The 21316-nt window shown below is 41.8% G+C and overlaps 1 protein-coding gene across 4 annotated transcripts in view; it reads left to right on the top strand.

The window, feature by feature from the left end:
• prkacba (protein kinase, cAMP-dependent, catalytic, beta a) overlaps positions 1 to 21316 on the top strand; it is a 239603-nt gene that overhangs the window by 122795 nt on the left and 95492 nt on the right. For 2 of the 4 annotated variants that reach the window (XM_073062540.1, XM_073062539.1), the window contains exon 1: positions 6941 to 7154. The exons of the other annotated variants lie outside the window; for them this stretch is intronic. In XM_073062540.1, coding sequence (XP_072918641.1) covers positions 6956 to 7154 — 199 coding nt within the window. In that variant the 5' untranslated portion in view covers positions 6941 to 6955. Of the gene's footprint in view, positions 1 to 6940; positions 7155 to 21316 lie in introns of those variants that run through there. 4 annotated transcript variants of the gene reach the window in all.

The raw sequence follows: 21316 nt of genomic DNA, 5'->3' as shown, positions 1-21316 counted from the left end.
AAATGGAAATTATTTTAAGAATATAGGTTTCAGTATTATTTTGTGAGCAAACTTTATTCGATCAATGACGCTTGAAGAACACATTTTTAGTGGGCAACTGAAATTGTGAAATTTGGATTCACCTTCATGTTCAGAGTTGTGTTTATGTTTGTTATCACTGATATATCATGAGATTTGTTTGGTGCATTGCTGTGCAACACCGTAGTGTAGTAATGGGGGATAAAGAAAGGACATATGAACTTAATGGGTACTTTGCAACAGTCTTCACCGCGGAAGATACTAAAAGTCTGCCAGAGGTCTGTGAGTGTCAGGGAGCAGGAGTACATGCCATTTGGTTTTACAGTAGAAAAAGTGCTAGGCAAAGTCAAAGGTCTTAAGGTGGATAAATCACCTGGACCAGATGAACTACATCCCAGAGTCCTGAGAGAAGTTGCTGAATAGATAACGGATGCATTGGTCATGATCTTTCAATAATCATTTGATTCTGGTATGGTCCCAGAAGACTGGAAGATTGCAAATGTCACTCCATTCTTTAAGAAGGGAAGAAGTCAAAAGAAAGGAATTATAGGCCAGTTAGCCTAACCTCATTGTTTGGGAAAGTGTTGGAGTCAATTATTAAGGATGATGTTTCAGGTTATTTGGTAAACTAATGATAAAATTCAGCATCGTTTCTGTAAAGGGAAATCTTGCCTGACAAATCTGTAAGTTCTTTGAGGAAGTAACAAGCAGGGTAGACAAAGGAAAGGCAGTAGATGTCATTTACTTGGATTTTCAGAAGCCATTTGATAAGGTGCCACACATGAGGCTGCTTAACAAGATAAAATCCTGTGGTGTTGCAGGAAAGATATTGGCATGGATAGAGGAGTGAGTGGGAATAAAGGGAGACTTTCCTGGTTGGCTGCCAGTGACAAGGGGTGTTCCTCAAAGTCAGTATTGGGGCTGCTAGTTTTCACATTGTTTGCCAAGAATACTTACCATGCTATTCCACGCCCTCACTTTGGGAAGTCTGATCACCTAGCTGTACTTCTACTCCTTGAGTATAGGCTGAGACTGAAGACTGCAGCACCAGCAGTGAGGACCAAGAAGGTATGTACAAGGGATGCACAGGAGCACATACAGGACTGCTTTGAATCGGTGGACTGGACTGTATTCAGGGATTCACCTTTGAAACTGGATGAATATGCTGCAGTTGTTTCCGACTTCATTAAAACCTGTGTGAATGAGTGTGTGCCCACAAAAACTTACTGTACATTCCCAAACCAAAAGCCGTGGATGAACCAGGAGGTACATCGTCTGCTGAAGGCTAGATCTGTGGCATTCAAGTCTGGCAACCCAGGCCTGTACTAGAAAACCAGGTGTGATTTGCAGAGCGCTATTTCAAGGGCGAAGAGACAATTTCGAATGAGGTTGGAGGCGACATCGGATGCATGGCAACTCTGACAGGGTTTGCAAGATATTACTTCCTACAAAGCGAAACCTAATAGCATGAATGGCAGCGATGCTTCACTACCAGATGAACTCAACGCCTTCTATGCACGCTTTGAAAGGGAGAACACAACTACGATCCCTGCTGCACCTGATGATCTTGTGATCTCCATCCCAGAGGCCAGTGTTAGGCTGTCTTTAAAGAGAGTGAACCCTTGCAAGGCGGAAGGTCCCTATGGAGTACCTGGTAAGGCTCTGAAAATCTGTTCCAACCAACTAGCAGGAGTATTCAAGGACATTTTCAACCTCTCACTGCTACGGGCAAAAGTTCCCACTTGCTTCAAAAAGGTAACAATTATACTAATGCCTAAGAAGAATAATGTGGGCTGCCTTAATGACTGTTGCCCAGTAGCACTCAAATCAACAGTGATGAAATGCTTTGAGAGGTTGGTCATGACTAGACTGAACTCCTGCCTCAGCAAGGACCTAGACCCATTGCAATTTGCCTATCGCCACAATAGGTCAACAAAAGACGCAATCTCAATAGCTCTCCATACGGCTTTAGACCACCTAGATGACACAAACACCTACTTCGGGATGCTGTTCATGGACTATAGCTCAGCATTTAATACCATCATTCCCAAAATTCTGATTGAGAAGTTGCAGAACCTGAGCCTCTGCACCTCCCTCTGCAATTGAATACTTGACCTCCTAACCGGAAGACCACAATATGTGTGGATTGTTGATAACATCTCCTTGCTGTCTATCAACACTGGCGCACATCGGGTGTGTGCTTAGCCCACTGCTCTACCCTCTATATACACATGACTGTGTGGCTAGGCATACTTCAAATACCATCTATAACTTTGCTGATGAAACAATCATTGCTGATAGAATCTCAGGTGGTGACGAGAGTGAGATATGCCAACTAGTGGAATGGTGCCGCAGCAACAACCCGGCACTCAACGTCAGTAAAACAAAAGAACTGATTGTGGACTTCAAGAAGGGTAAGACAAAGGAGCACGTACCAGTCCTTATAGAGGGATCAGAAGTGGAGAGAGTGAGCAGCTTCAAGTTCCTTGGTGTCAAGATCTCTGAGAATCTAACCTGGTCCCAATATATCTATGTAGCTATAAAGAAGGCAAGACAGCGACTACACTTTATTAGGAATTTGAAGAGATTTGGCATGTCAACAAATACACTCAAAAACTTCTATAGTTGTACCATGGAGAGCATTCTGACAGGCTGCATCACTGTCCGGTATGGAGGGGCTACTGCACATGACCAAAAGAAGCTGCAGAGGTTTGTAAATCTAGTCAGCTCCATCTTGGGTACTAGCCTACAAAGTATCCAGGACATCTTTAGGGAGCGGTGTCTCAGAAAGGCAGCGTCCATTATTAAGGACCTCCAGTACCCAGGGCACGCTCTTTTCTCACTGTCACCTTTGGGGAGGAGGTACAGAAGCCTGAAGGCACACACTCAGCGATTCAGAAACAGCTTCTTCCCCTCTGCCATCTGATTCCTAAATGGACATTGGACACTACCTTACTTTTTTAAAAATAAACAGTATTTCTGTTTTTGCACATTTTTTAATATATTCAATATATGCAGCTGATTTGCTTGTTTGTTATTATTGTTATTATTTTTTCTCTGCTAGATTATGTATTGCATTGAACTGCTGCAGCAAAGTTAACAAATTTCACGTCACATGATAATAAACCTGATTCTGATTTAGATAAATGGCTTTTTGGCAAAGTTCGTGGATGATGTGAAGGTAGGTGGTGGGGTAGGTAGTGCTGAAGAAGCAATGCGATTGCAGCAGGATTTTGTCAAATTGGAAGAATGGGCAAAAAAGTGACAGATGGAATACAGTGTTGGGAAATGTAAAATGATGCATTTTGGTATAACAATAGTGCAGTTATCTAAATGGGGAAGAAGGTTCAAAGATCAGATGTGCAGAAGGACTTGGGAGTTCTTGTGCAAGACTTCCTAACAATTTGGCAGATTTGGGCCTCTTTTCACTGGAACTTAGAAGAATATGTAGAGATATCATTGAAACCTACAGAATGTTGAAAGGACTAGATAGGGTGGTGATGGAGAGGATGTTACCAATGGTGGGGGTATACAGAACTGGAAAGCACAGTCTCAGAATGGGGGGGGGGGGGTGACCTTTTACAACAGAAGTGAAGAGGAATTTTTTAGCCAGAGAGTAGTGAATCTGTGGAATGCTGTGCCATAGACTGCAGTGGAGGCCAAGTCCATGGGTATATTTAAGGAGAAAGATGATAGTTTCCTGATCAGTCAGGGCATTAAAGGATATGGTGAGAAGGCATATGCATGGGGTTGAGTGGGATCTGGTTTAGCCATGATGGAATGTTGGAGCAGACTCACTGGGCTGAATGACCTAATTCTTTTCCTGTGTCTTAGGGTAGTGGTTAGCACACCACTATTACAGCTCTGGGATATCAGAGTTCACTTACAGCATCGTCAAAGGAAGTTTGGGTTTCCTCAGGGTGCTCTAGTTTCCTCCCACAGTTCAAAGACATACCGGTTAATACGTAGGTTAGTTGGTCATTGTAAATTATTCTATGATTAGCCTAAGGTTAAATAAATAGGTTGTTGAGTGGTACGGCTCATTGGAGTGAAAGGACCTGTTCCATGTTGTATCTCTCAATAGGGGTTGTGGGCTCTTATTGGTCAGGGTCAACCATGGATGTTGCATACTAGCTGTCTGGATGTGCAAGTACGATATGGAGAGCAAGCTGTTATCCTTGTCACAAGATCCTCTTCTCCAGGCATCTGAAACCCAAAGGAACTGCAGAGACCAGCAGCATCAGAGAAGTTGCCAGTCAGCGTTGAACTTAACATAGGACTGCCTTAGGGACTCCAGCTCCCAATTTTTCCCTCTGGGTTTAGTCCTGGACCCTTCCCCGTGAGTGGGTTTGAGATCAGAATTTTTTCTTCTAGATGATCTGCCACCCATGGCTGACAAGCCCCATCTGCCCAAAGCAACTGGTTTTAAGGTGCCAGTAACCCACTTTTGCCCCTTCTCCTGTCAGTAGTAACTGTTCACCCAGGCTTAGTAGTTAAGCCACATGTGAATGTCGGGAGTTGGACTTGGTTTTCAGAGGCTATGTGAGATGCACGTCATTGGAAGCATTTAATAGATAGTGGGAACTTGTCTCTAGGTTATAACAATCTTGAGGAACCAATAAATAAATACATTAAAATTACTAAGTAGCAATAAGAAATATATTTAAAAAGTTAGTGGTGCAAAAAGAGCAAAATAGTGAGTGTAGTGTTCATGGATTCATAGACTGTTCATAAATTTGGTGGTGGAAGGGAAAAAGCTGTTCCTAAAACATTGTTTGTTTTCAAGCTGTTATACTTCCTACCTGTTGGTGGTAATGAGAAGAGGGTATGTCCTGGGGTGGAGGTGGGGGTTCGTCTTTAAAGATGCATGCTGTCTTTGTGGCATCACCTTTTGAAGATGTTCATGGACCGTTCAGAAATCTGATGGAGAAGAAGCTGTTCCTAAATGCATACTGCCAGGGTAACAGTTGATGCAAAACAGATGAATATATTCAGAAGGGCAAATACGAGGAAATCTGCAGATGCTGGAAATTCAAACAACAACACACACAAAATGCTGGTGGAACACAGCAGGCCAGGCAGCATCTATAGGGAGAAGCGCTGTCGACGTTTCGGGCCGAGACCCTTCGTCAGGACTAACCGAAAGGAAAGATAGTAAGAGATTTGAAAGTAGTGGGGGGAGGGGGAAATGCGAAATGATAGGAGAAGACCGGAGGGGGTGGGATGAAGCTAAGAGCTGGAAAGGTGATTGGCAAAAGAGCTGGAGAGGGGAAAGGATCATGGGACAGGGAGGCCTCAGGAGAAAGAAAGGAGGGGGGGAGCACCAGAGGGAGATGGAGAACAGGCAAACAACTAAATATGTCAGGGATGGGGTAAGAAGGGGAGGAGGGGCATTAACGGAAGTTAGAGAAGTCAATGTTCATGCCATCAGGTTGGAGGCTACCCCGCAGGAATATAAGGTGTTCCTCCAACCTGAGTTTGGATTCATTTTGACAATAGAGGAGGCCATGGATAGACATATCAGAATGGGAATAGGACGTGGAATTAAAATGTGTGGCCACTGGGAGATCCTGCTTTTTCTGGCGGACCGAGCGTAGGTGTTCAGCGAAACGGTCTCCCAGTATGCGTCGGATCTCACCAATATATAAAAGGCCACACCGGGAGCACTGGACGCAGTATACCACACCAGCCGACTCACAGGTGAAGTGTCACCTCACCTGGAAGGACTGTCTGGGGCCCTGAATGGTGGTGAGGGAGGAAGTGTAAGGGCAGGTGTAGCACTTGTTCTGTTTACAAGGATAAGTGCCAGGAGGGAGATCGGTGGGAAGGGATGGGGGGGGGGGGGAATGAGTGGACAAGGGAGTTGCGTAGGGAGCGATCCCTGCGAAAAGCAGAAAGGGGGGGGAGGGAAAAATGTGTTTGGTAGTGGGATCCCGTTGGAGGTGGCGGAAGTTACGGAGAATTATACGTTGGACCTGGAGGCTGGTGGGGTGGTAGGTAAGGACAAGGGGAACCCTATCCCGAGTGGGGTGGCAGGTGGATGGGGTGAAGGCAGATGTGCGGGAAATGGGAGAGATGCGTTTGAGAGCAGAGTTGATGGTGGACGAAGGGAAGGAATATTCAGAAGGGAGCTAGAAGGAGAGAATGAGGATTAAGGGAGTGGGATTGATTAGATAGCACTTGGGTGGAGCCAATACATACTCCTGTGCTTTAACAGTTATGTCTGTACATAGATTTTGATAATTTACTTTGAACTTTGAATTTGAGTGGGGGAGGGGGGTGAAATTAACCTGGGATTAAATATTGATTGTCGTTCTTCATTGGCCTTCATTCTTCTTCGTTCTTCATGCTGTGAGAATCGTAAATGAAACCTAGAAATGGGCTTTGATTTGTAAGTCTTGCAAAAAGTTGAACGATTGGAAAATATCACAGGATATCTGCTGGCACCTAAACAGGAGTCTTCATCTTTCAGAGAGAAGAGATTTTGAGAAAAAGTTTATCATCTTTATGACTGGTGTAATGTGGGCTATGAATATTTCTGAAGTATTTTCAGAAAGTTCTGTGGTTTCTCACAGACTCACATACAGGAAGTATTGTTTTAGCTTAAACTTTTCCACTTTTTAAAAAAAATAAATGAATGTTCAGAGATTTCAACCTTTAGAATAGTTTTAAAATCAAAAAATTTGAACCTGATTGATAAAAATAGATTTTTAAGTGAATTTAAGTGGACATTATGAATTAATGCTGTTTCACATCAACAGGAAAGTGCAGAAGTAGCTCGATGCGTGGTCAAACTGCTGATTGGAGTGGCAATCTTTTGGTTACAGACAGGAAGTTTGCTCAATTTCGACCCCAGCTACTTTTAGAATTGTAATGTGCGACACATTTGGTAGTTATTAATTCTTATAAAAGACTTTAATGTCGCCCAAAGAGGCAGATGGCCCAACCAAAGGATCAGATCGGTTGCCAGTCCACAGGGCCAGAGTCATGCAAAACTTCATCAGCTCTGGTTAAATTGGAAGTCTTAGCAAGCAGAATTTTTCACAGACAAAAGGTGCCTACTGCCGAGCCAAATCAGTATGTGGAAATTGGTGGTGTCTTTGTTTCTGGATATGCTCTCCTTTGGGATGACTATAGTAAGTTTACATTTAAATCTAATATTTCTGTATGAAATCGCCTAAAATACGGTTTATAACTGTGGCTAAGCCGTGCTGCTACTGAATTGCCCTTCAGACTTTTTTGTGTTCAAAGTTTGTTCTGTCACCATCTTTAGGCCATTGTACAGGGGAACGAATCAGTATATTTCTTCAGCCACATGCAGAAAATGCTGGAGGGACTAACATGTCAAACCTATCAAATATTGAAAGTCCCAGATAGAGTGGATGTGGTTAAGATGTTTTCTATAGTGGGGGGAGTCTAGGACCAGAGGACGGAACCGCAGAATAGAGGGGCATTCATTTTAGGACAGAGATGAAGAGGAACTTTAGCTAAAGGTTAGTGAATCTGTGGAATTCATTGCCGTGGACAGCTGTTGAGGCCAACTCACTGGGTGTATTTAAAGTGGAGGCTGATAACTTGATTAGCCATGGCGTCAAAGGTTAAGTAGAGAAAGCAGAAGAATGGGGTTAAGTGGGATAATAAATCAGCTGTGATAGAATGGCAGAACAAACTCAGTGTGTTGAATGGTTTAATTCTGCTCCTACGTCTTATGTTCTTATTGATGGAGAGAAACTAACTGTTGACATTTTGGATTGAGACCCTCAAGATCCAATGTTCACCCTGCCACATCGTTTCCTCTCTTTCTAAAAGCCCTCCTGATACGTTACTCAATTCCAAGTGTAGTTGTGATAGAAGCAGACTAATAGCAGCAAAAACACTGGTAACGTGTAATATTTCTGTGTGTACAGTTTCACTGGTGGTCATTAACAACAAGTAATTGAGCTGTTTTTATTTTCCTCCAACTCAGAATCTGAATCAGATTTATTATCAGTGGTATATGTCATGAGATTTGCAGCAGCAATACAGTACAATATATTTTTAAAAAGTGTGTTCCATGCACCCACCATTCTCTGTGTAAACAAGCCTACCTTTGACGTAGACCCTACAGTTTTCCACCAATCAACTTAAAATTATGCCTCCTCATATTAGGCATTTCTGTTTTGGGGGGCGGGGGAAGTAGCTGGCTGTACCGCTCATCTTTTATTGCTCCTCAATTCACTTCTCATCCTCCTTAGCCCTGACTCACTCACCCTATCCTCATAAGATATGGTATCCAATCCAGGCACTGCGAAATCTCCTCTGAACCCTCTCTAAAGTTTCCACATCACTCCAGACCTGGTGATCAGAGCTGAACACAATACTGTAAGCATGGTCTAGCTGGAGTGTTACCTTGCGATCTTGAATTCAGCCCCCTAGCTAATGAAGGCCAACACTCCATATGCCACCTTAACCACCATATCAGCTTGTGCAGCAAATTTGTGAAAGTGGAACCGGCTTAACTTTAACCAGTGTTGTTTAATTTATAGTGGCTAAAATGCATTCTACTGTGCTTTACACCATTTTTTTAAAGTTATTTTTTACTTTTTAGTGTAGGGCACGTCATTAAGGATTATTGTGAGATTCATTCTCCCCACTAATCGTATACCACAGCTGTATTGCATGCCCCGTACTTAATAGCAATGATCCCCAAATGCATTGCTCTTGCCATTGAAAAGGAGTTAGGCAGCATGTAGTAAATTGGTAAACTAGCCACATGTACTGAGATACATGGGGAAAACTTACAAACAGTTCAAAATGCATATATGTCACCATAAGTAACCCTGAGATTCATTTTCATTTTCTTGGTGGGAATTCACAGTAAGTACAAGACACACAATTGAATTATCGAAAGACCATACCCAACAGCATGGACAAACAGTGTGTAAAAGACAACCAACTACACAGATATGCAAATATGAAAGAAAAAATATATTCGTTTCATTATACAGTGGATTGACAGTACAAGGTAAAACAATGCAGAATAATCACTTTACAGCATCAGCGATCACTGATTAGAGTTCGATTCCTGCTACTATCCCTAAGGAGTTTGTACATTCTCCCAGTGACTGTGTGGGTTTCGTCCGGGTGTTCTGGTTTTCTGCCACCTTCCAAAGACGTACCGGTTAAGGTACAAAAGTTGTGGGCATTCTATGTTGGTGCTGAAGCATTGTGATGCTTATGGGCTGCCCCCAGTACAATCTTCGCTCATTTGATGCAAACAACTCATTCTGTGTATGCTTCAATGTGCATATGACAAATAAAGCTAGTCTTTGAAATGTTACAGTTAGAAAAACTACAGTACAGACAGGCAACAAGGTGTAAGGCATTGACAAGGTGGATTTTAGAGTTAAGAGTTGTTTTTTCTTTACAAGATGATCATTCAACAGTTGTATAGCAGGATGAATGTTCTTCTTGAACCTGGTGGTATGTGCTTTCAGTCTTTTGTATCCTTTGCTTGATGGAAGGGGGAAGAAGAGGGGATGTCTGGGATGGGTGGGGTCTTTGATTATGCTGACTGCTTTACTGAGGCAGCGAGAAGTGTTGACAGAGTCCGTAGAGAGGAGGCTGGTTTCTGTGATGTGCAGAGTTGTGTCCACGACTCTGTGTATATACACAACCCTAACTCATATGTCTTTGGAATGTGGGAGGAAACTGGAACACTCAGAGGAAATCCACAGGGAGAACATACAAACTCATTAGAAATGAATCCCAATCGCTGGCACTGTGAAGTGCAGCGCTAACTGCTACATTACTATGCTGCCCGCAGGGCCTGTTCCTGTACATACAATGTTCTCTATCTGCTGTATTTCAAGAAGACCAAAAATATCCTGGCTGCTAAACGCTTGCCTTTTTGATAATGCTTACATCACAAAGTGAATACTAAAAAATGAAATCTGTTACTATTCAATACTTGGTTTACAATTCCGGGATGAATTAAAAATCCTTGTGAGCTCAACAATGTAGATGCAGAGCTAAGATGTGTAGAAATTTGGGTCACAGTTTCAAAGAAAGATCAGCCATTCAGAAAAGATTGGAAGAAATTTCTGCACCCAGGTTGCTTATTTTTTTCAGATGTTCAGAGTGCTGAGGAGTTTTTTTTTCAAGATACAACACGGAATAGGTCCATCCAACCTTCGAGCTGCACCGCTCAGCAGCAACTGACTTAACCCTAATCTAATCATGGAACAATATACCATTACCAGTTAACCTACTTACCAGTGCATCTTTGAACTGTGGAAGGAAACCAGAGCACCCAGAGGAAACTCCCACGTTCTACATGGAGAACATACAAACTCCTTTCAGAGGATGCCGGGATTGAACTCTGAAATTTTGACACCACAAATAGTGTCGCACAAAACTCTGTTACTGTTGCACCCTTGAGTTACCACACAAAAGCATCAGAGAGATACAATCAGATGGTTTCTTACTGAATTGGGGAACTAGGCAGAAGCAGCAGAATGGCCTTTACTACTTTGTTCTTTGCTCAGATAAAATTGGGTGGGTGATACAAAACACTCAATTTTCACCCCTACTAAATCTGTCAATTGCAGGTTTGGTTTCGTTTGTATACCTTATAGTGAAGCATTTCCTTGGACACCAGTTTGGGCCATTTTTGTTTTAACTTAGAGCAATTTTAATGAAAAAAAAGATGGGATTCTGTGGAGGAACTTGTGCACTATTTGTTCATGTGGTTCGAGGGAAGTTCAGTTACATTTCAGAAATTTGCAAGGAATGAGGCAGAGATGGAAGTTGATAGTTGTCCTTGAATACATATTTGTTCCAGGTGTAAGAATGTTTTTAAAACGCTGAGTTTTTCAGAATTGGTAATGTGATGAACAGTAAAACTTGAGCTCAAACAACACACACAAAATGCTGGTGGAACACAGCAGGCCAGGCAGCATCTATAAGGAGAAGCATTGTCGACGTTTCAGGCCGAGACCCTTCGTCCTGACGAAGGGTCTCGGCCCAAAATGTCGACAGTGCTTCTCCTTATAGATGCTGCCTGGCCTGCTGTGTTCCACCAGCATTTTGTGTGTGTTGTTTGAATTTCCAGCATCTGCAGATTTCCTCGTGTTTGCTGTTAAAACTTGAGCTCATATCTTTTATGAGGGTGTTAAATCAGGAATGCTAGCTTCTGCACTTGGGAAGACCATAAGACAAAGGAGAAGAGTTAGGTCATTTTATCCATTGACTCTGCTCCACCATTCTGTTGTGGCTGATTCATTATCCCTCTCATCTCCAATTCCTGCCTTCTTATAACCTTTGACACCCTAATTAATCAAGAACCCATCAACCTCTGCTTTACATATACCCAATGACTTAGCCACCATAGCTATCTGGAGCAATGAATTCCACAGATTCACCATCCTCTGTCTATAGAAATTCCTCCTCAGCTGTAAAGGGACATCCTTATGGCTGTGCCCTCTGGCCCCGGACTACCCCTCTAATGGAAATAACTTATGCACATGTCATCTATCTAGACCTTTTAATTTTCGATAAGTCTCAGTAAGATCCCCCCCCCAATTCTCCTAAACTCTGGTGATTATAGGTCTAGAGCAGTGGTTCCCAACCTTTTTTTGGCCATGCCCCACCTAATCACCTCTAAAATCCTGATGCCCCCTGTGGTGATATATAATTCTTATTATTCAAAAAGTGAACTCCTATTCACCTGGAGGAAGCCTAAAAGACCATTAACTTGGTTTAAACAAGCTTCCAAAGAACATGGCATTCATGAAAGAGAAAAATAAAAGAACCAAAGGACTGTTAAAGTTCTGAGGAAGAAATTACTAAGAAATTGTAAAAAAAAACATTAAGTGATATTAAAATAATAATAATAAATAAATAAAACAATGCTGATTCGTTTCTACAGCATACAAAGACAGATACACCGTTTAAAAGAGATGACGCAATGTACACACCTTCACACCACCAAGAACCGAAAGCTACTGCAAAAAGCAGCATTGGCGCGACCTCGTACGAGTTTCTTATGCGTTTGGACTTGTTCATTCGTTCCTTCCTACATCAGTCAATTAATTAATTTAATTATGAAAGCCATTTGATGGTTGTAATGATGGTTGATACACTATATATACACTACATACGCAATTACACATGTACATACACAAGTATTTTTATGTATGCATACTGTATATACACATATGTATTAACTCGCACACATACTCACACACTTACTAGAAAAAATTCACTGTTAATAACTCATTCTCGAATTGCCCCCCTTAAAAATCAAATTACCCCCCTGTGGGGCGTACGCCCCACGTTGGGAACCACTGGTCTAGAGCCATCAAACGCTTTTCCTATGTTAACCCATCCTTCCTGGGATTATTCAGACTTTAGACCACCTAGACATCACAAGCACCTACGTCAGGATGCTATTCATTGACTATAGCTCAGTATTTAATACTGAATATTCAGTATACTGAATACTCAGTATTCCCGCAATCCTGATTGAGAAGTTGCAGAACCTGGGCCTCTACTGCCCTCTGCAATTGGATCCTCGACTTCCTAACTGGAAGATCACAGTCTGTGAGAATTGGTGATAACATATCCTCCTCCCTAATGATCAACACTGGTGCACCTCAGGGTTGTGTGCTTAGCCCATTGCTCTACTCTCTGTGTACACATGACTGTGTGACTAGGCATAGCTGAAATACCAACTATAATTTTGCTGATGATACAGCCATTGTTGGTAGATCTCAGGTGGTGATGAGAGGGCGTACAGGAGTGAGAAATGCCAACAAGTGGAATGGTGGCGCAGCAACAACCTGACACTCAGTGTCAGTAAGACGAAAGTGCTGATTGTGAACTTACGGAAGGGTGAGACAAAGGAGCACATAGCAGTCCTCATAGAGGGATCAGAAGTGGAGAGAGTGAGCAGCTTCCAGTTCCTCAGTGTCAAGATCTCTGAGTATCTAACCTGGTCCCAACATATTGATGTAGTTATAAAGAAGGCAAGATAGCAGCTATACTTTGAGGAGTTTGAAGAGATTTGGCATGTCAACAAATACTCAAAAACTTCTATAGTTGTACCGCAGAGAGCATTCTGACAGGCTGCATCACTGTCTGGTATGGAGGGGCTACTGCACAGGACTGAAAGAAGCTGCAGAAGGTTGTAAATCTAGTCAGTTCCATCTTGGGCACTACCTTACAAAGTACCCAGGACATCTTTAGGGAGCAGTGTCTCATAAAGGCAGTATCCACTATTAAGGACCTCCAGCACCCAGGGCATGCCCTTTTCTCACTGTTACCATCAGGTAGGAGATATAGAAGCCTGAGGTACACATTCAGTGATTCAGGAACAGCTTCTTCCCCTCTGCCATCCAATTCCTAAATGGACATTGAAGCTTTGGACACTACCTCACTTTTTTTTAATATACAGTCTTACTGTTTTTGCACATTTTTAAAAATCTATTCAATATATGTAATTGTCTTGTTTATTTTTTTTATTTTTTTTCCTCTCTGCTAGATTATGTATTGCATTGAACTGCTGCTAAGTTAACAGATTTCAAGTGTCAGTGATAATAAACTTGATTCTGATTCTGAACGTTCTCTGGACCGTCTCCAATGCCATTGAGTCTTTTCTTAGATACGGGTTATTTGAAAACATAAAGTGATTGAAAAGATTAGCTTTATTTGTCACATGTACATACGAGGGGTGATTGATAAGTTTGTGACCTAGAAAACCTAGCACATTTACTTTTCAACAATTTTACAATTGAAATGTAAAGTACTTTTCAATGTACTTTACATGCACATGCAGTTCAACTCTTCGAGTGATTATGCAGGAAGTTTGAAGTTAATAACTCATCAGGGGTGATTGATAAGTTCATGACCTAAGGTAGAAGGAGTTGAGTTATTAACTTCAAACTTTCTGCATAATCACTCAGAGTTGAACTGCATGTGCATGTAACAAGGGCTGTATAACTCATCTCCTTCTACCTTAGGCCATGAACATCAATCACCCATCTGTGGACACTTTCTGGAGGTCCAAGATCCTTATGTTCCACGACTACTGGACTAAGTGTGTAAATATAGGAGGGAACTATGTTGAAAAATAAATGCGCTAGGTTTTCTAAAACTGCCTCCTTCTACCTTAAGCCACAAACTTATCAATCACCCCTCGTAATAGCTTCGAAGTATACAGTGACCAACACAGTCTGTAGTTATGCTGGGGGCAGCCCACAAGTGCCGCCACACTTCCGGTGCCAACATAACATGTGCACAGCTTAGCTTAGTTCATAGATTTTTGCTTTGTGGGAGGGAACCCAAGCAGTCACAGGGAGAATGTACAGAATCCTTACAGACACCAGCAGGAATTGGACCCCAATCTTCCAAATGCCAGTGCCTTAATAGTTTACCCTAACTGCTATGTTATTGTTGCAAAGGGCATATTTCTATGTATTGTTTTCTTACTCTTAACAAGAAGCCCCAAAAGAATAAGATGTTACTAAAATTAGCACATTGTAAAATTAATAGTGTGACGCTAACTGCTATTCCACCATGTTGTCATGCATCTCCAGGAATAGCCAAGAGACAAGAGATACCTGTGTCTGTCACATTTTACAAGTAAAAATAAAACTACCCAAAATTGTTTATAAGGTGAAACTTTTGATCATCATCTCTGAATATGAACAGAAATTTAACCCAAACAGATGGCTTTTAAGGCAATTGGGAAGAGAGTAATTGAAATGGTTTACTTTGAAAGATTTCAGAAATGAAGGTGAAAGTGGTTGAAGTCTTTTTCATCAGCGGTTGGTAAAGGTTGTACAAATGGATAGAAGCAGAACCAGGATGTCATTTTGGCTCATTATCAGTGTTTCTGATTGTATGTCAAAAGAAAATGCAGTCTTCCTGTCTTTCACAATATTGCTGCCTTGGCATTGTTGAAGCTGTCCTTTCTTTAATGGAACATTCAGACTGAAAGCAGCAAAACATGAAGTGTAATTGGAAGATTCCTTGCCACTTGTAGTTCTGGCATTGCCTTTCCAAATTCCAACATTTTTTTCAGATCATGAAAGAGTCTGGGAAGCTCACAAATTTTCATTGATGTTTTAATTGACTTAAATTTTATTTCTTGAAAAATGCAATACTGTTTAGCTTACCATTATTCTTGCATTTTCTCTGTGTACACCTATGAAAATTTGTACACCTTACAACACAGGAACAAAATTAGGTTAATCAGCCCATCAAGTCTGTTCCGCCATTCCATCATGGCTGATTTATTTCCCTCTCAACTCCATTCTCCTGCCTTCTCCCCGTAACCTTTGACGTCCTGACTAATCAAGAACCTATCAAAAACAAGGGAAAATCTGCAGATGCTGGAATTTGAAGTAATACACACAAAATGCTGGAAGAACTCAGCAGGCCGGGCAACATCTATTGAAAAGAGTAAACAGTCAATATTTCTGGCCAAAGCCCTTCATCAGGATCGAGTCTTCTATCAATCTTTTTTTGCTGATTCCATTGTATTTTCTGGTTTTGTGAATGCCTACAAGAAGATGAATCTTGGTAGTACAGTTGCAAAGGTTTGGGCACCCCTGGTCAAAATTTCTCTGACTGTAAATAGCTAAGCGAGTAAAAGATTACCTGATTTCCAAAAGGCATAAAGTTAAAGATGACACATTTCTTTAGTATTTTAAGCAAGATTACTTCTATTTCCATCCTTTACAGTTTCAAAATAACAAAAAAGGAAAGGGACCCGAAGCAAATGTTTGGGCACCCTTCATGGTCATTACTTAGTAACACCCCCTTTGGCAAGTATCACAGTTTGTAAACACTTTCTGTAGCCAGCTAAGAGTCTTTCAATACTTGTTTGGGGGATTTTCGCCCATTCTTCCTTGCAAAAGGCTTCTAGTTCTGTGAGATTCTTGGGCCATCTTGCATGCACTGCTCTTTTGAGGTGTATCCACAGACTTTCAATAATGTTTAGGTCGGGGGAATGTAAGGGCCATGGCAAAACCTTCATCTTGTGCCTCTTGAGGTAGTCCACTGGATTTTGTGGTGTGTTTAGGATCATTATCCTGTTGTAGAAGCCATCCTCTTTTCATCTCCAGCTTTTTTACAGACAGTGTGATGTTTGCTTCCAGAATTTGCTGGTATTTAATTGAATTCATTCTTCCCTCTACCAGTGAAATGTTTCCTGTGCCACTGGCTGCAACACAAGCCCAAAGCATGGTCGATCCACCCCTGTGCTTAACAGTTGGAGGGGTGCTCTTTTCGTGAAATTCTACGCCTTTCTTCTCCAAACATACCTTTGCTCATTGCGGCCAAAAAGTTCTATCTTAACTTCATTAGTCCACAGGACTTGTTTCAAAAATGCATCAGGCTTGTTTAGATGTTCCTTTGCAAACTTCTGGCGCTGAATTTTGTGGTGAGGATGCAGGAAAGGTTTTCTTCTGATTACTCTTCCATGAAGGTCATATTTGTGCAGGTGTCGCTACACAGTAGAACAGTGCACCACCACTCCAGACTCTGCTAAATCTTCCTGAAGATCTTTTGCAGTCAAACAGGGGTTTTGATTTGCCTTTCAAGCAATCCTACGAGCAGTTCTCTTGGAAAGGTTTCTTGGTCTTCCAGAACTCAACTTGACCTCCACTGTTCCTGTTAACTGCCATTTCTTAATTGTATTATGAACGGAGGAAACGGCTACCTGAAAACACTTTACTATCTTCTTATAGCCTTCTCCTGCTTTGTGGGCATCATTTATTTTAATTTTCAGAGTGCTAGGCAGCTGCTTAGAGGAGCCCATGGCCGCTTATTGTTGGGACAAGGTTTGAGGAGTCAGGGTATTTATAAAGCTTTGAAATTTGCATCACCTGGCCTTTCCTAACAATGACTGAACAAGCCGTAGCCCTAACAAGCTAATTAAAGTCTGAGACCTTGGTAAAAGTTATCTGAGAGCTCAAATCTCTTGGGGTGCCCAAACTTTTGCATGGTGCTCCTTTCCTTTTTTCACTGCAAAATTATACAAAACAAAAATAATACACTTATCTTGCTTAAAATGTTGAAAAGAATGTTTCATCTTTAACTTTGACTTTTGGAGATCAGTTCATCTTCTACTCACTTAACTATTCACAGTAACAGAAATTTTGAGCAGGGGTGCCCAAACTTTTGCATGCCACTGTATATGGTGACATATACGTATAGATATGTAATGGAGAGTGTATTGGCTGGCTGTATCACAGGCTGGTATGGAAATCCCAATGCCCTTGAACAGAAAATCTTATAGAAAGTAGTGGATGCAGCCCAGGCCATCATGGGTAAAGCCCTCCTTACCATTGAGCACATCTGCATGAAACACTGTCTCAGGAAAACAGCATCTATCATCAGGGACCCCCCCCACCACGCAGATCATGCTCTTTTCTTGCTGCTGCCATCAGGAAGAAGGTACAGGAGCCTCTTTTTGTATTTAAAAAGTTTATTGTCTTTTGCACACTGGTTGCTTGTCCAATTTGGTGATTTCTTTCATTGATTCTACTCTGGTTATTCTATTCTGAATTTATTGACAGCATGCATGCAAGAAAATGAATCTCAGGATTGTATATGGTGACATGTATGTACTTTGATAATAAATTTACTTCGAACTTTGAGAATATTGGAAGTTACCTGCTTTTATAGAAACAGAATCAGGTTTAATATCACTGGCAAATGTCATGGAATTTGTTTTGCAGCAACAGTTCATTGCAATACATAACTTTTAAAAATATACAATAAGAAATATACAAATTTAATTAGGTAGTGCAAAAAGCGAGCAAAAAAAGTGTGGTAGTGTTCATTGTCCATTCAGAAATTTGATGGCTGAGAGGAAGTAGCTGTTCTTGAAATACTGAGTGTGCTTTCAAGAGCCTGAAGCATTGAGAAAAGGGCGTGTCTTGAGTGTTGGAGGTCCTTAAGGATGGATGCCTCTGCCTTGAGGCATCACCTTTTGAAGATGTCCTGAATGCTTGGGAGGTTAGTACTCATGATGAAAGTTTACAACTTTCTGCAGCTTTTTCCGATCCTGTGCAGTGGCCCCTCCATACTAGACAGTGATACAACCATTCAGAATGCTCTCCATGGTACATCTGTAGAAATTTGCAGAAGTTTTTGGTGACATACCAAGTCTCCTCAAGCTCCTAATGAAATATAGCCCTGTTACACCTCCTCTGAAATTGCATCAAAATGTTGGGGCACACACAACATGCTGGTAGAACACAGCAGGCCAGGCAGCATCTATAGGGAGATGCACTGTCGACGTTTCAGGCCGAGACCCTTCGTCAGGACTCTGACGTCGTCAGAATTGACTCTGCCTCTCAGAATGTTGAGCCCAGGATAGCTCTTCAGAGGTGATGACACCCAGGAACTTGAAGCCGTTCACTCTTTCCACTGCTGATCCCTCAATGATGACTGGTGTGTGGTCCCCTTCCTGAAGTCCACAACCAATTAATCAGTCTTACTGACACTGACAAGGTTGTTGTATCTTGCTCCTGTACGCCACATCATCTCCATCTGAAATTCTGCTAACAATAGTTGTCATCTGCAAATTTATAGATAGTTTAAGCTCTGCCTAGCCACACAGATGTGGGTGTAGAGAAAGTAGTGCAGTGGGCTGTAATCAGTAGACAGCAGCCTGATGTAGGTATTGCTAGTGTCCAGGAGATACAAAGTTGAGTGACCTATTGCGGGAAAATGCAAATTCTTGTATAGAACAAGGATGCTTAAATGCATTGGCAAATGAATTGACTATATTTTCTGTCAGACATCTCATCCCATCTCCATGGCTGACTTGTGATATGAACAAATGTGGGAAGATGGTCTCTGGTCAGATCAACATTTTTAATAGAAACCTTTGTTTATGATGATGCTGTACATTGCAAACAATCCCGCAGTGAAATGTCAGAGCATTGTAGCATTCATTTAGTACAGCACTATTGGAAAATTCAGATTTACCTGTCTATGAAATAACTGGAAAGCGCATGCATGCATTCTGTTAATTGTCAGTTTAAAATGCAGGATCACATTTGAAGAAAGGACCCATTCATCTGTGTGCCAGATTGTTAATTTAACCAGCAACCTGGATGTATCTTGGAAATATTAGAGCTTGATCTGTTTTATTCTCGTAACTATTTTATTAAAGAGAAGGAGTTATTGTCAGCACAGTCTGCTGTTGAAGTGGTGGTGGGCTGGGATACAAGACAGCAAATAAAATCAAGGAACACACACATGCTGAGTTTTGAGTTTCTGATGAGAAATTAGAGCAAGAAGGTGGGAGGGGAGGAAGTAGTACAGGGTGGTAGGTGATAAGTGAAATTGGGAGAAGGGGAGAGGTGAAGTAAAGAGCTGGGAAGCTCATAGGTGAAAGAGACAAAGGGCTGGAGAAAGGGTCAGAAGACTGTTTAAGAAAGGGAAGGGAGAGGAGTATCAGAGGGAGGTGATGGGCAGGTAAGGAGATAAGATGAAAGAGGGGGAATGGGAATGGTGAAGGTGGGGGGGGGGGGGAATTACTAGAAATTCAAGAAATTGATGTTCCATGCCATCAGATCGGAAGATTCCCAGGTGGAAATATAAGGTGTTGGTCCTCCAATTTGAGTGTGGCCTCATCGTGACAGTAGAGGAGGCCATGGACTGGCATGTTGAAATGAAAATGGGAAGTAGAATTGAAACAGCTGGCCACCAGAAAATTCCGTCTTCTCTGGCAGATGGAGTGTAGGTGCTCGGTGAAGTCATCTCCCAATCTACATTGGGTCTCACCAATATATAGGAGGCTGCACCAGATACAGTAGATGACCTGAACGGGCTCACACATGAAGGATTGAGGGAGGTGGTGTAGGGGCAGGTACAGCACTTGTTCTGCCTGCAAAGATAAGCACCAGGAGGGAGATCACTGGGGTGGGATGAATGGACAAGGGAGTCACATAGGGAACAACCCCTGTGGAAAGTGGAGGGGGGGGAGGGAAAGATGTGCTTATTGGTGGGATCCTGTTGGAGATGGCGGAAGTTACGGAGAATTATGTGCAGGGCACGGAGGCTACTGGGGTGGTAGTTGAGGATAAGTGGAACCCCTATCCCTGGTAGGGTGACGGGTGGATTTGGTGAAGGCAGACATGGACAAAATGGAAGAGATGCAGTTGAGGGCAGTGATGATGAAGGAAGAAGGATAGGCTTTTTCTTTGAAGAAGGTCATCTCACTAATTCTGGAGATAAAATTCCTGAGAGCAAATGCGGCAGAAATGGAGGAACTAAGAGAAGGCAGTGGCAGTTTTTACAAGTGACAAGGTGGGAAGAGGTATAGTCCAAGTAACTGAGAAATAAAATCAATTCACTTTTTATGCTATCCATTTAAAAAGCTGTGGAAGTCAACTTCAACAACTTCTCTCCACAAAAATTCCCAGGTGTAGTCAGTGATAACTTGTTTCTGTAAATTAATTACAGTCACAAAACATTTTGGGTATCAATTTTGATTGATAAGAGAATAGTTATATAGCACTGTAGTACAGAAACAGACCCTTCAGCCCATCTAGACCATGCCGAACATATTCTCTAATCCCATTGACCCACACTTTGACCACAGCTCCCCCCTAATTCCATCCATGGGGAAATGTGTCTTTAATGAAAACTGATTGCTGGGTACCTGGAGTCAAGGAATTCAACAATAACCCCAGTTTGAATGACAAATGGGTCTGTCTCTAGGTCTCTACAAAAAATGCTTACAGTCAGCTGATTGTGAAGAAGCCTTCAGATTCATCGATCACATCAAAATATACTGTGAAATGTATTGTTTGTGTTAACAACCAGCACAAGCTGAAGATGTGTTGGGACAGCCTGCAAGTGTCACCGCATATTCCAGCATCGATATAGCACACCCACAATGTTATCAGAACACATAAGCAATAAAAGGCCTTGATGAATTTTGCAACATTAAGGAGGCTTGGAGTGGATTTGTTAATTTTGTCACTTTGTGGTATGACATGCACTTTCACACTCACATTTTTCCTCATTGATTCTTGTATTGAGTTTGTTTTGCAGTTCCTCAATACCAAACAGAATGGCTGTATATTTAGCTGCCTCTTATCCAAACTCTTAGTATTTGCTTCAACTTCCAGTAAGATGGCGGTGCATTTGGTTACAGTGGCTTCTGTGGGTTCAACAAAAAGTGTACTGTCCTATTTAAACATAACTCTAATGATTGTAAGATTCTGTTATACATTAAGAACTTAAAGTACTGCAGGTCTACATCATCAGTGAATTCCTCACTAGTGGTGAA

Source organism: Hemitrygon akajei, chromosome 12, assembly GCF_048418815.1.
Source record: "Hemitrygon akajei chromosome 12, sHemAka1.3, whole genome shotgun sequence".
Classification (NCBI taxonomy): domain Eukaryota; kingdom Metazoa; phylum Chordata; class Chondrichthyes; order Myliobatiformes; family Dasyatidae; genus Hemitrygon; species Hemitrygon akajei.
This window is presented reverse-complemented; position numbering and strand designations above follow the sequence as displayed.